Genomic DNA, 15,757 nt, shown 5'->3' with positions numbered 1-15,757 from the left:
TTTTTTTTTTTTTTGGGGGGGGGGGGGGGGGGTTACAGTGCAGTTGATTTTTTTTTCTGGTCTGCTAAGCTGTCAGGTGTGTTATGCTCTATGTCACGCTACCTTTTGGTGCTTTGCGTAACTATCAGTGTCAGTGTACCACCCGAGAAAAACTGTAATAAAGGTTATTATATTCAGACTGAAAAAAATAGAATAGAAAGAGATGGATGTAAGAAAAAGCACACAGAGCTAAAATTAAGCAGAATAACTGAATTATTGTTCGCATAAATTTAGAGAGCAAAGTTGATATTGGATAGAAAATAAAGTATATCGATATTGCGGTTAAAAAGGAATAGCAACAACGGCCTGAATATAACAGTACAAGCCCACTTTGTATTTCTGCTCTTACCACCCCCTCTACTTACTTTTCAGGTGATCTTGGTGTCAGTTCAGCTGATGTATTTAAATATTCCGACAGCATTGAAGGGGTCGTCAGACTGCACTGCATACGCGCTGTGGTGGAGAGTGAAGATGGCGGAGAATAATGTCGAACCAGAGCACGAATGGAGCGACTGGGCCGTGGACACGGCCGAAGATACCCTAGTTGCAATGGAAAACCTGCTGGCCACACTGAGAGCTTTCGAGGACGTCCTCAGGCAACAAGAAATCTCCGTAGCGTCTTCCACGGAGTACTGCGATAACTTCTGTCAGGTAATGTGTACATGCAGCATCGAAGCTACAATTAGCCTATCGTTAGCTCACCCAGGACTGTTTTTTCCCTCTCGCATCCCGCAAGCAGAATTACCAGCAACGATTGCTGGCCTGTTAGCTAACTGGCCAAGTTTAGGTTAGGATTACAGCCAATTGCATTACGTTTATTTTTGCGCATATTTGCTTATGCTTTTGTGTTTTTTTGTCATTATTATTATTATTATTATTATTTTTACACCCAAACAACTCACGGCCGTTGGACTTATTTGCAGCTCAGTGATTTGTTGCTCATTTTGCAGGTTCAATTGCCTTACATTCAAAGATCAAAGGTCTTTTAGCTTTGCTTTATTTGGGAAGTGATTATGGTGGCAACGAAGAAAATGTAATACAGATGTTTGTATGAATTTATTGACACAGTTTGCAGATCATGTATTACTGCATGCATGTGGGGCGGGGCAGCGTCGAGAAATGTTTATCATAATATTTTTGTTGTTGGGGAGCGTTCAGCTACTTCATCATGGTAGGGAAATTACTGTGGCTACCGCTTTCTAAAGGATCTGATTTAACTAAAAACTAGGTATCACTTTCATTTTTGCTGCTTAAGGGACTCTACAAGTTTTTCAACCATTAGAGAGCTTCCCTTGAAACCTGTTCAGCAGCCTTCAAGAATGGCATAGCAGGACTAATTCATTAGCTAGCTCACCCTGACAGGTCTTCTTTAATTAGGCTGCTTTTGAATATTTCTCAATGATTTCAACAGCTCTAACTTCCCCCTTATAAGTAAGCTGAAAGATTGTATGCGTTCCCATGTTTGGTGTTGGTAACGTTTTGACTCAATTTTTGACTCAATTTTGGTACAGTTTTAACTTCAATCTTCTAGGTTTTTGTAAAATAAAGGCAAAAAGATCTGTGTGACTCCCAATTCCAGTCGGAAATCTCACGGATGTAATTAGTACACTGATGTAGGTCTTTAGGGCCTAGACTTTATTCCTACCTTCCTTTGAGAGGGTACTGTATATTTAGACAGAGGGGAATTAATTTAGTGCCTCTGTGGGCATGAGAACCACCTAGAAAAGTTCCTTCTATCTGGCAAATGAGACTCCTGGGATGCTGATAGCACTATGATGATTTAATGTGTATACCCACCAACTACAAGCAGGTGACAGATGGGTGTAGATGTTGACTTCTCTGTTCCTGAAGGACAGCTGATCGCTGAGTATTTGCTCAAAACGAGACCTTCCTCCCTGTTAACATTAAATGTTGAGTTATATAAAACACCTGTTTCTTGTAGGTAATATTAATTTAATTAATTGAATTTGATTCTAATGTTTTAAATTGTGTGAAATTATACCAGGTTGAATCATCCCAAGAACTCAAATTTAATGGTCAAATACAGTATGAGATCATTATGTATGTGTGATGATCATATACTGTATGAAGTCTTCCTTCCTTTTTTTGTTTTAAAGCAACAGTTAAGTCCCCTCAGGCCCAATCAGGAGCACAGCAGGCACACACCAGACAGTGTGTCAGCTGGGATCAATCAGGTATAGACAGGTATATCCCTCAGGTGAAAACCTTTGATCATCCATGGCAAATGCTTCCTCTTCTGGTCGTAGTTTTTGAACATTGCTACTACATATTTCTACTCTACTTTCAAATCTGCTTCATCAACTATTTTTTCAGTTTCTGATGCCTTTGTGTGTCTTTGTAGGCACTGATGCACTATGCTGGAAGCAGGAATTCCATGGAACATGGGCTGCCTCTTCTGGAGGTCTACTGTCTGTCCATAAACTGCTTTGCTTCAGCTCGATCTCACCTCACGGCAGAATCCGACAGAGTGGCCCTCGTTTTGAAGCGGCTAGCTTTGTGAGTACTGTAAAATATACTGAATTATGAGAGATAAGCAATTGATTATCTCATGAGAATGTGTGCGAGGTGTCATAGGTGTCAAAGTAGTTTGAATGTCTGGGTTATGCATGGGAGCAATTTGAAATCATTTCAATATAACTTGTATAGACAAAGGCTATAGTGTGCACTGCAAAAGGAAGTGAAAGCACCAAACAGAAAAGAAATGCAGTAGACTAGAGAAGTGACTGAGTCTGATACAAACACCTCCTGCAGGATCAGATTGGGTTATTTTGCATGCGTTCTGTGGGGGTGGGCCACCTGAGACCTGTTCACAGTAACATCCCCCCTTGTGCCTCATTCCCCACAGCGAGAGGGATGGGGCAGGTGGGCCTGTCCTCTCTCTCTCTCTGTCTCTCTGTCTACTAGTTTCCAGTGAATAGCTCTTCTGAGAGTTTGTGTCTTCAGCCTTCATCTTCTCTGGTTAGACAGGAAGCTGAGGAAGCCTGTTTACTACAGTTCTATTGCAGGGCTCCATCTTTTACCATTTGCAAACGGCTTTACCTGCATCACCACTATAAAAACACATTTCCTTTATTTTTTAATTTTTTTTTATTGTTTTCTCTACAGCTGCACTCCCCTCAGCTTCTTCAATTATTTACAAAGTCCTTAATAGCCTGCTCACTCAACTTTGTCTAATGTAGCTCAAATTCAAGCATTCTCTGTAAACTCAAGTCATTACACCTATACAGCAGGCTTGTGCTGTCTGAAAATGAGATCAAGCGTTGACAATTAAAGACACCAACGCTGATTGTTTCTTTCCTAAGTGGTAATAACTATTAACCAGTGGGAGTGAGTCTAGTCTCCCTCTTTTCCATCTGCCAATCCTCACAAGTACACTTTGCAATCTGACTAAATGCTTTATTCGTGTTCTCCATATGCCTGCCGCTATTCCGAGGCACTGATGATCCTGGCGCTTTTTTCCGTTCAGCCTTTTTAACATGTCTTTTTCTGTTGGTTCAGTTTTATTTTTTGTTTCAGTTTTGCTTCCTTTTTTTTCTTTCTTTGCTTTGCTTAATAAATTCAAAGCAGAACATGGAGTTGGGGAGACTGTGCAAATGAAATGTTCCAGATATGTCATTGGTCTAAGAACATTAAACAAATGTTTTTGCAGTATGTATATCAATGACTGTTTTTTCCGTATTTGAATGGGTAAAGAAACACCAATAAAGCATAGAGGAGTCCAGAAAGAGACATAGTACAATAGGTGGCTTTCCTAATATGAAAGACTTTTAGCTTTCTCACAACAGTCCAAGTACAAACAAAAAACTAAATATTATGGAAATCCTCCAACCGATTTGGTGCAATTGCAGCCTGCCTCTGCCCAGGGCATAAAAGTACATTTATACATTGAAAATGGGAAAACATTGCTGAAATATAGAGGGTAAATTGCCAAAACAGGAAATAAGTGGTTTTGTAAATTGATGTAAATGTCACAGCTATGGTTTAAATCTGAGGTACGCAGTGATACTAAGTGTAAAACGTAAGCAGTGGTAAGTGTAATAATAACCTCAACTAATTTTGTTGTATGTTCTTCATTTTGTGCACAGTTATATGCATGCTGTGCTTCCTGGTACTAACTGATTATTATTATTATTATTATTATTATTATTTTTAAAGGCTATAGCATTATTGGTTTTGTCATTTAAAAAATATTAGTTTAAGTAACTGTCATTTGCAAACCAAAACAAAAAGGAATCAAAGCGCACACTGACTGGGATTGAGTAGCTGTTGTTTGGGATTAGATGTGCTTCAAGACATCCTTGAAGGGGCATTAAAGGTCTCGTACTACAAATAATGAGTTGTCTAAGAAATTTTGTGAATTTCTCAACATGAGCTGAACTAGGTCAGAGATTTGTGCCTTTGTGTTCATTGCTAGGACCAGTCATGCATCTTCAGCCAGGAAAGGTTTAAAGGCATGATGCGATCAAAGGTGTAGGGAGTTGTCTCATTACATGTGCACTGAAAATCCACTGTTATCCTGAATAAACTGTATTAGTCATGTGAACGGTATGTTAAATGTCTTCAGCATGCTGATTTGTTTTTAGGTTTAAAAACACTGTTGGTTTGAATGCACATATTGTTTACCTGTTTTTGCTGCAGTCTGCAACATGTGGCTGCTTGCTTGTTGTACACAAACTACACAACAATTTGCAAGGCTAGGTTAGTGATGCATGTCGCCAAGAAAAGCCTACATTTCTGGTTAGAAGGAGGGATGCACATACTTGTAAACATGGAATGCTGTTGTTGTTTTGTTTTTTGGGAGTTTTTTTTTTTTTTGTTGTTGTTTTGCTTGAGGTAGCCAAAAGAATCTGTGGGCAGTCTTAGACTGCCAGTCTACATGTAGAGGGTGTGCTTTGTCAGATGGAGTGGGCTACTCTTGCTTGTGTTGTTGTTGGTCTGTTAGCCAGCCATGGAGAAGAGCCAAGTTATAACATACAAAGACCTTAAGTGAAATCAGCCCACTTATCAACCAATCACTGTTTCACTGACACGTAAAGCGCAGTTGTGGTGGGTAAAAACCAATATGCTGTCTGAACAGAAACTTGTATGTGAATGGACACATTTGTATAACAATTATTTGGCAATTAGACAATTTGTGTGCAAATATCTTTACACAAGCCTACAGAATGGTGCTTGAAGAATTAAAAAAAGCTGTGGACGTACAGTCAAACGAGTTGGCCACTGCTGAAAATGTTTTGATGCAACGAAACAAAATAATTGAAGCACCTTCACTTTTCAGTATTTGTGTACTATGCAGTTATTGTCACTGACCTCATAGCAAGAAGATTTTGTCTCTGGTCAGCTGCAGTGTTTCAGTGTGTTTGCATGTTCTCCATAGGTCCGTGTGGGTTCTCTCTGGGTGCTCCAGGTTCCCACCACAATTGCAGTTGTCTGTGGTTGTGGGTATAAATGGTTACCTCTCTCTTTTTGCCAGCAACCGGCTATCTGTTGAAGGCGCACCCCACTCTAATGTCAGCGGTAATAGGCTTCAGGGGATCCTTGTTGGACAAGAAAATTAATGGATATTAATTGGCATGCACACAGATCCATGTCTACAGGAATATTAGTGAATATTAATATTGAATTATTAAGAACACTGCCTTGTAGGGGGGCGGCCATGGTGGCTTGAAGGTTCGATCATACTCTGCACACTCTTCATACTGTCGTTGGCTGTTCTGTTTTGCACTGTTTTATTAGTGTCATAAAACATCTCCTTGTTTTTACTACAGGAGCTGTTTTGAACTGTTGCTGTCAGTGCCTGAGAATGAAATCCCATATGAAGCCTGGGTTCAGTTCCACCACTCTGTTCAGGTACAGGACCTTCAAAGCATTGTTTGCTGATGGGTGACTGCATAGAGAAGAGTAAATTTGTGTGTGTCTGTGAATGGGGGGTCAAGTTGATTCTTTGGGCGTTTTCTGTAAAAGCCCTCCTAAAAGTAAACCCAAAGACGAGCTGTTTCAAATTGGTGTGGACAGCATTGTTTTGTTTTTGTTTACCCCGTGGTGAGTCTAAAACATCTGTCTTTATAACCTCTCACTCTTCACAGGTTGTCAAATCTGTACTTCAATATGAAACAAATCTAGGTGTGAATATCTGCACAAGACTTAAACAGAATAGCGTTTCAATTTTTCTTACATTCAGCAGTTTTGTTTCCAAAGAATGAAGTGAAGCGCTTCAGTCTCATGGGGTGGGTCGCATGGCTGTGGACTTGATTTCTTGTGGCAAATGCGCACTGAAGAGTTGGCAGAATACGTTGCTAAATTGATTCAATATGTTCAAGCTGAGCAAAACTGTGACATACTGAGAAGATATATGGGAATGTAATAGCTCTGTAGCTGAAGTCTCATATAGGTTTTTAAGTACTCTTACTTTCTTTGATACTAGATTTTGGGCTGCGAAGTCACTATATTAAGTTGAGTTCACCCACATGCCGAATGACATTGATTGATGACATTTCAAAAAGGAAAAAAAAAAAGTCTTAATTTCTACAGACAGACTTGTCAGCAAAGAAAAAGTAATTCTAAACCAGGCTGTGCTGAGCTGTCACCTGTTTTCCTTTTTAGATGTGAACAGTGACAAACGTTTCGCTTGGTGTAGAGCAGATAATGAAATATCGCTTGTGCTGAATCACAAACTGTGACAGCCTTTTGAGTTGTTCATTTATCATTTTATCACACATCAACAGAGAGAAAGCAGCACTGCTGCCTCCATAAAGGGAACATAGCCCTTAATAATTATATTTTTTGTATTCATGAAAATGAATGTTTATAAAGATGCTGACCGAACAATTTTATTGTATTTAGCGTTACCATTTTTGTGTTGTGTGCAGATTGCCCATGATACCCTGCTACAGTATGGAAGCACAGACCTTCAAGCATTACTTCAAATCACAGGAGAGGGAGGGGCATGGAGCAACCCTGTCCTTACATCTCTCCTCACCGGGCAGCTGACTAACCCGGAAGAAGGTTAGGATCTAATCAACTAGGTTCTTTTTATTTGAAAACTATAGTTACTTAGAACTATGTTGGCTTTTTCTTTATTTGTGACTTGGATTTTGTTTGAATTCTGTCTTTAGTTAATGCATATATCAGCTTGGAGGGCGAGGGCTTCATGGAGATGCGGGTGAAACATCTGGAAAAGATGGGCGAGATTGCCAAAGCTGTGGTTTTGGCCAAAGCTTGCACTGAATGCAGCACCTTTTCTAATCAAGCCACGTTTCGTCAGACATATGTCTCCCTGCTTTGTCACCTGTTGCCCAACGAAGAGGCCATAATGGAGGTATTCCAGCAGTTTCTTTTTGTGAGCTGGGATTGGTTGCTTTGGTGACTTTTGGGTGTTTCAGTATATTAATTAATGAGTTTCTGCATTTATCATTTTCACCAAACCAACGTGGAGAGTATCAAAAATATAAGAAGCGTTCAGTGTGACACAGAGTGTGTGCCAAGTGATCACGACTGTGATGGCCTCCCAAAGCTTTCAGAGGACAGACAAAAGCATCCATTCTTAGTATTCAGTCACACATACACAAGCAATCTGTAACTGATATTAGCTGATAAAGAAAAATGGGGCATATTTGCAAGTCAAATCTTTTTAGAATGAGTGTAAAAAATTTACCTATTCATAAGGGTTTTCTGCACTGACTCCAAAAATAGAGCTTCAAACTCACATGCAAATTGAGCTTTCAGTTTTCTGGCTTTCAGTTGGAAATCCTCCAGCCGATAGAACATTTGGGTGCTTTGTGGCCTAGTTTCAGTTTGGCATTATATTGTATGCTGTAAAAATGTTTTAGCCTGCTTCTTTGTACATAAATCTAACCCATGTGCACACAGAAGTACCTTAGCATAATAATTATTCTTTGTCAGTTGCTATTGATAATTCCTGTACTAGCAGCGTTTGGATTTGTTTTACATGCTGTCTCCTTTTATTCTTTTGATTACAGTGTCTCGCCAGTGTGTCAGATAAAAGTGCAGACTAGGTATAGGATGATCAGAAAAGCAAGAAGTGTAATTTTATTACACACACAGAGTTGTCAGTATGTTGGGCAGTTTTTTTTTATATTCATACAAAAGCCACACAGCTTTGAACTCGGGATAAAAAAAATGATACAAAAATAGTTTTGTTTATTCAAACGGCTCACATTTCCACACTCATAATGTCTAAGTGAGCGAAGAAAGAGGCTATTATACTTTATAAATATAAAGCTGTGAAGAAAACTGGAGTCAGCGGTGCAGTGATATTTAGATCGAGTGTCCTATTGCATTTTCTGTGTGTGTAAGAGAGAGAAAAATGGCCTTTTAAATAAAATATAACATTATTTCTCTGCCACGAAGACAGAACATTCATTATTATAATACAGTGAAGGGAAAAAAGTTGTGTTGTTTTGTCAGGAGGAAGTTTTTAGTTTGCTCTCTTATACATTTTATAAATCAGACTAGTATGAGATATTATCCAGATCTTGCATGTGCTTTATCTTTTTTCTTTTTTTTTTTGCTCCTGCCTTTGTGGTTCTCAGTTACCCCGCTTTTTCTATATGCCTCCAAGGCCATGCTCACCCCATTAGAGTTTAAGACTATTTTCTGTCCTCATGGGGTCATGAAATTCCTCCAGAAACATTTAAACATTTTAAAATGTTGTACTGCAGCTGCATCTTAGAAAACAGCAAATTTTGTATTAAATCATGCTGGGAGAACATTTTATCAACATATTCTGGTGGTAGTATATGACTGACATAAAACTAAATGTACAAAAAGACACGTTGATCCATGGATGTTGATTTTTCTGGCATTTGTAACTTTTTGTTGAGTGACTGGAGATGTGTTGCCTCTTTCGTTATTTGCTGAGCAGCCAACATTATGTTTCCTGTAGATATCAAGACTGGACTGCAAGGATGTACTTGAGATCACGTGTAATTTGGAGACAGAGGGGGAGGAGAATACAGCGTTCATCCTGTGCACAACTTTCTTGACACAGCAGCTACAGCAGCAGAGTCTTTACTGCTCCTGGTGAGTGGGCTCTCTTTAAAGTTTTCTCTTTTTATTTAATTTTATTTTTTTAGACTTGATGTAGGAATTTATTTAAAAGAAAGTGATTCTTTGGTAATTTTTGCATTCACAAACAACTATATATGTAAACTTTTTCTTTTTCTTTTTTTTTTTAAATTAAAGGGAGTTGATTTTATTGTGGAGTAAGCTTCAGAGGAGGCTTGACCCCTCACCAGTGTCTCTTCTGGAACGATGCCTTCAGCTAGGTGCCATTGCCAAAACAGTCGACCATTTGCTTTACTTGGTCCGTGTGATTCAGACAGAGGTGAGTGTGAAAACCCGTGCTTTACAATTGTGATACTAAAATGGAACAGGTTGTTTGGCATTATGGGGGCAGGCAGACTATATTTGCATTACTTCTTACTTGACTGGAGAGTGAAAACAAAGATGTATGAGACAGATTGGATGCCCTGCTCATTGATGCCCTGGCCCAGATCTGGGAGGACAAATTTTAGCCTAATGTACTAGCATGCTTGTTATTTTTCACTTTGACTTTCAGGGTGTCTTTGAATTCAGCCCTTTGTAGGTTTATCATTTTCAGTTTCATCAAATGATGTGGAGTCCTTTTGTTCCTGACACAGTAACCAGTCCTTATCAGTGTAGATCAGTATGGATATGAGCCCCCTGCTGCCTTCATTGAAGTTGATGTATTTTCAAAGCGTTCCTTTCATTTAATTTAATTTAATTTTTTTTATTTTTGTATTTAGAGGCTTATGTAGCCAGTGTAACAGGGTCTTTTTTTGTATTTCCCAGCACTCTATAATGGGAATATAACTCTTCATATCACTTTTTAGGCGGAGGAACCAGGGATACCTGCGTCGGTAGAGCTTTGCGTGAAAGCCCTTCAACTTCCAAAACAGGATGACTCCGAATCGAAGATCTCTGTCTGTAAGACGGTGTCCTGCCTTCTTCCAGACGACCTTGAGGTTCTGCGTGCCTGCCAACTCACAGAGTTCCTACTTGGCCCTGTTCAGGAAGCCTTCAGCTGTCTTGAGGAGCTCTACTTGCGCCCAGACCAAAAGTATGACCAGGACAGTGAGGTTATTCCCAACTCACTACGCTGTGAGTTGCTACTAGCACTGAAAGCTTACTGGCCTTTTGACCCCGAATTCTGGGACTGGAAAACTCTAAAATATCACTGCATCTCCCTTCTGGGGCTGAAGCCCGAGTCAGAAGGGGAAGAGGAAGAGGCCGTTGAGAAGGATAAACTGCATGAGCTGCAGGGAGTCACTGTTAAAGTAGAATCGGTGCACCAAAATGGGATAAATGGAGGTCTTGACGGTCATGAGCAGATAGATCAAAAACAGTCTATTAACCAAACAGACATCAAAGGTGATTCTGAGGCAAAAAAACAGAAGTTCTGCTGTCACATTTGTAAAAGGTCTATCTCAGACACCCAAGTCATTCACCACTCAAAAAGACATGCAGAGGATAACAACCATCCCTGCCCTATTTGCTTGGAAAAGTTTGAGAGTCGGAAGGAACTCGTTCCTCACATTAAAAAACACATTGAGAGTGAAACACATCTTGTCAAAAATCATGCCAAGACTGAGGAAGTACAGAAAACGATAGAAGAAGATGACGATGTTGAACCGGGTGAGATCACCATCGATCCTTCTCTAATGCTGTATTACAAATCCACCCATGATCCAGATGTCTTGCAGCATATTGTGCAGCAAGCCAAAACAGGGACAGAGAAACATGTGGACAGCGACGAGCATGTAACTTTTGATTACATCGACCAACATTTCAAACTGCAGAACAGGGATGAGTATCCCTGTCCAGGAACTGGATGTACACGAACTTTTAAACATTCCAAGTACTTATATGTCCACTTAAAGTCGGAGCACAAAGGTGATGAAAATGTGAAATATTTTCACCAGATGAGAGACAAGCGGGAAAAGTGTGTCTTCTGTAGACGTCATTTTGTCTCAGCTTACCATCATCGCAAACATATAAGAGTTCACTATGGTGATCGGCCTTACACGTGTGTGGTTATAGGCTGTGGTGCGCAGTTTAATACTTCCAATGAACTTGTCACACACAAGCAAACCCATGGCTATCAGCTCAACTACCAGTGTCAGCTCAAAGGCTGTTATGTCACATACTCTGACTTGGGACAGATATATCACCATGAAGCACAGCATTTCAGAGATGCGGCATTTACCTGTTCTAGTACTGACTGTAGAAAGTATTACCTGTCCAAAAAGGAATTTATAAAGCATCTGTCAACACACAACATCCCTTTCTCTGAAGAGGACTTTGAAGCTCAAAGGAAGGCAAAGCGGAAACTTTTTAACACTGTTACTGATGCAGCCATTCGCCTTACTAAATCAGTTGAATCTGACACTGTAAATGGAGACGTCCTGAATGCTTCGTCAGTGAGTTGCTCCTCCTCCTTGCAGGAATCTGACGTCAAAGAGCCCAAAGCAACAATGACCTTGGTGGCTGTGTGTTTTGATGGAAGTAAATTCACTTGTGGCTTTGAGAAGTGTGGCATGACGTTTTCCAGAGCCAGAGATGTCCAGAGACATCTTAAATGTGCTCACCCAGAACATCTCAAACTGGAGAACAAAGAACACAAACATGACAATGAGCAGGGATCCAAGTCCAAATGGATAAAGTCTGAAAGTCAACCGGAGAATGAAGAAAAGGGACAAAACGACCCAACTCCATTTCAACCTGTGGACACTTGCCAAGAAAAAAAAGCTTCCACTCATCCAAAAAGCAGTGAAACAAACTCTTTAAGCCTTCAAACAAAAAACGATGCTCTCAAAGAGATTCTCATTGGGCTCAGTCGATTGGACCTGAATTCCGACAGTTTGCCAAACGAACCCACTCAGTCCAGCGTGGACTCAAACACGTCTCAAATATCTCTTCATCAGGCAATTATGGCAAAGCCCCCTGTTGTCTTGCTTCAGAAGAGACCACATCTTTCAGATGAAAAGGTTAAAGTCCTCACCGAACAAGCAACCACTGAGGAAGGTGGCAGTGAATCACTAGCCAGTGCTAAGCCCTATGTTTGTGAGATGAAAAGTTGTGGCTTTAGAACGGCTCAAAGTTACAGCTTACTGCGCCACTATAACACCAGACATGGCCGTACCATTGAACAGGCCAAAAGGTTGACTTCTTTGAAAACCACCTGTTTTAAGCCTTACGTGTGCCACCTTTGTTCCAAGAGCCACAGGGAAAAACACGTGTTGAGGGCCCATTATATTCAGTTCCATAACATGAGTGAGACTTGCGTAGATCAGATTAGTATAACATCTGTACAGCATGAGGGAAACAAAGTGTCCAAATCTAAAAAAAAACTAACATCGCCTTTGACAAACCACGGCCTAAAGGTAAAAAAGAAAGAGCTGCCCAAGTTGCAACACCAACAAGAGACCAAAAACTCAACAGCGATAAGTGAAAATGGAAAAGACTTTCATAATCACTCCCCATCTGAAGAGGAAGGGGAAGATGAGGCAAAGGGTAGAGAGGAAGATGAGCAGAGACAGGAAAGTGAAGATAAGACCACACAGCAAGTCAGAACAACAAGACGCTTGGTAGCCAAAAGTAATCTGTGCTATATACTTGATAAGTTCAGTAAACCTTTTCATTGTGTGGCAAAAAATTGCGATGCAGCTTTTTCCACCCAGGGAGGTCTTGTGCGCCACCTCCAGTTAGTACATCATTACAATCGCTCTCAGCTTTTGTTGGAAAAAGATATTGATGTGCACCACAGTCCAGAAGTGAGAAAAGAACCTGCCAAAAAAAGGCCTCTCCCAAACTCAGATGAACCTCAACCCCAGTTCAAATGTCACTTTGCAAACTGCAATGCTTCCTACCACCTTAAAAGCAGCTTAGTGCGTCACACTCGTGATTACCACTCGCAACCACCTGAGCTATTAAGGTGCAAGTATGACGGCTGCACAAGAGTGTTCAGCCATGACGGTGCGCTTAAAAAACACACTCTTTATAGTCACTGCGAGTTGTACGACTCGCTGGTGGTACGTCTGCAGAGCACTCACAAGAAGTCTATTACCGGGTGTCAAAAGAAGCTTATAGTCACACCAGAGAGTCCTCAGAAAGAGGAACCTGGTTCACCCACCGCACAGGCTGAGAGTCCAAAGCCTGAAGTGACAGCTACGTCAGAACAACTGGGTGATGAGGGTGCTGCGGAGAAAAAGGTCTCAGGAGAGAAAAAGCGAGCGAAAAGAAATTGTTTCAGCCGCTACGTCTTTAGATCTCACGAAGAAGCACTACAGATGTGCCAGGATCGCTGCTTGCGAGTGGCCTACCCATGCATGGTTCAGGACTGCGATTCTGTCGTCACGTACATGCACAGCTTGAACCGTCACTACCTGAAAGTCCACCACATGCGCCGAGAAGATGTCTTTAAGAATGAAGATAAGCTTGTTTTTACTGCCGAGCAGCTCGAAGAGCTCATTCAAAGGAAGTCCGCCAGACCGACTGTTGCAGGCACGTGCGTCCCTAATGGGGTTCTTAAAATGGAGTACCAAGCAGAGTCGGAAAACGCAGGGGCACAGCCTGCACCCGTGAGTCTTCATTCCATCAAAGGGGACACGCAGGATGAGGACAATCATGATGCACTGAGCTTCCCTGGAGAAGAAGAGCAGGAGCTGCCACCTGTTGAGAGAAATGGTGTCCTCGTTGGTGCAGACGAGGTGCTATATGGTGAGCCGAGCACAGGCGGGCATGCTGAAGACGCTGCTGCAGGAACACAGAGCACTCAGAAACCAGAGGAGAGACTGAGCTTGGATAAAATCAAGCCTCTGCTCCGCCCGGTCACTGTTGACCTCTCACCACCATGTTCACTTCGTTTTACTACTGAAGAGGGCTTCCAAGATGCATCGGGCAACAAAGATGGTAGTAAAACATTAAATGGATCCGTAACGTTGTCCAGTCCTCCCGTTCGCCAGCCCCTGAAAAGGATGAACGAGCTGTCTGAACAGCCTTCAAATGTAAAAGACTCTCAGTCTCGTAGTGCTTCTCCACGGGCTTTTGACATTGCTGGCTATAAGCCTATGGGGTTTGAGTCTTCATTTCTTAAGTTCATACAAGAAACTGCTCCAAAAGACAAAAATACAGGATTAGCAAAACGGCGGGACACTTTCAGACGTAGTTGTTCTGTCAAAGAGAACAATCAGCTAGGAATCTCTCACACCCGCAGCAGACGCACTCATTCCCCACTGCTGAAGCCCCACTCTATGACTGGGGACTTCACGTCAGTCCAAAACTTGAAGTCCATCCTGGACAAAGCCCTGGCTGGGTGTGGGGACCTGGCCATTAAACAGCTTCAGTACCTCAGACCCGTGGTGGTCCTGGGCAGACCCGTGTGCACCACCGCCCTGCCTGACCTCTTCCCCACAGACACCAACAACAGCAAACTGCTTCTTGGAAGTTAGTTTAACCGAGCACCTTTTTAACATGGCTATGGTAAATGACTTTTTAGTTTCACAGCTGTGTATCAGTATTTTTATTTCTCCCAACCATGACGACGCTGTTATGTTTTTGCTATTTTTAAGTTGCCAAACTGAACAGTTGTAGTAATTAGCATAAAATTAAAAAACAAGCTTAAACACTGCACACTAGATCCAGCTGATTGTTTGGGTTTTTTAGACATCCGTAATGAAGCATTCAGATAACACCTATTATGTTAAATCATGGTCACAAGTGTATATACTGTAGTTCTCTGAGATAAATGTACAGCTTTTCAGATTGTTAGAAATGGTCAGTAGCGAATTGCAAGGCCTTTTCACTTTTGTGAAAATGTGACTGAAAATATTTCCTTACTACAAAGTCCTTGAAGGAATACGTTTGGTTATTTTTCACCTCAGTTTATAATAAGTCAGTGTTGGGTTGCAGTGGACAGGTGTTGGCCAACATGTATGTAACACTTTCTAATAAAATAAATGTGGAAATGAATTTACAGTCTTGACTCTCTGGATTGTTTATTAATTTGTTAAATTTCCAAGTATGATTGCTAATTTTCTTATTTCTTGGTAAATGTTATTGTCTTCCCTCAGATTAAAACTGTTAATTGAAAAAGTAGGCTTAGGCTTAGACGGACATCGTTTATAGTCCCAGACTCCTAAAGTCCAAACAGTCCAGCGTTAGCTGTGCAACACTTCTTTGGGATTACTTTTCAGTGAATTACAGTATTCGCTCATGAGAAGTATTCAGGAGGCCCTACCGGAAGGTCTGTCAGAATCCAGTTTGCCTGGCACACGTGTGGTTAAAATTTGCAGATGCGACACTGCAAAAAAACAGATTCTGTGCACGGGAAGGGATGAGTGCAGCTGTGTGGTTTTAGTATTTAAAATTTTACATGTCTAAAGTGTTTTTAATTAAAGGTAAATTATTAGGAATTTAAATCCATATTTATATAGATATGAAAAGCCACATTAATATATACACTTTAAATGTGTGCGTACTTTGTACTGAATAAAATGGGTGTGGTACAGGATCCGACACGTTTCCTGTTGTGTTGAAGTAAAAACCGTTATTTTATGGGTGGTGATTGCATGTAAATAATCAAAATGAACAGAGAAGAGGAATTAAGTAGCAAAAGTCAACATTTCCTGCGCTGCCACGTCAGTTTAGCTATCAT

At 40.9% G+C, this 15,757-nt stretch overlaps 1 protein-coding gene across 1 annotated transcript; it reads left to right on the top strand.

Moving 5' to 3' along the window:
- The first annotated feature begins 462 nt into the window (after positions 1-462).
- rlf (RLF zinc finger) lies at positions 463-15,078 on the top strand. Its single transcript, XM_085143480.1, has 8 exons — positions 463-690; positions 2,402-2,556; positions 5,829-5,910; positions 6,930-7,065; positions 7,176-7,378; positions 8,966-9,102; positions 9,265-9,406; positions 9,936-15,078. Exons 1-8 carry the CDS (start codon positions 511-513, stop codon positions 14,550-14,552), a joined length of 5,652 nt encoding a protein of 1,883 aa, XP_084999606.1. The 5' UTR covers positions 463-510; the 3' UTR covers positions 14,553-15,078.
- The last annotated feature ends 679 nt before the right edge of the window (positions 15,079-15,757 follow it).

Source organism: Neolamprologus multifasciatus, chromosome 19, assembly GCF_963576455.1.
Source record: "Neolamprologus multifasciatus chromosome 19, fNeoMul1.2, whole genome shotgun sequence".
Lineage (NCBI taxonomy): Eukaryota > Metazoa > Chordata > Actinopteri > Cichliformes > Cichlidae > Neolamprologus > Neolamprologus multifasciatus.
The sequence above is the reverse complement of the archived record's forward strand: the minus strand, read 5'-3'. Positions and strand labels throughout refer to the sequence as shown.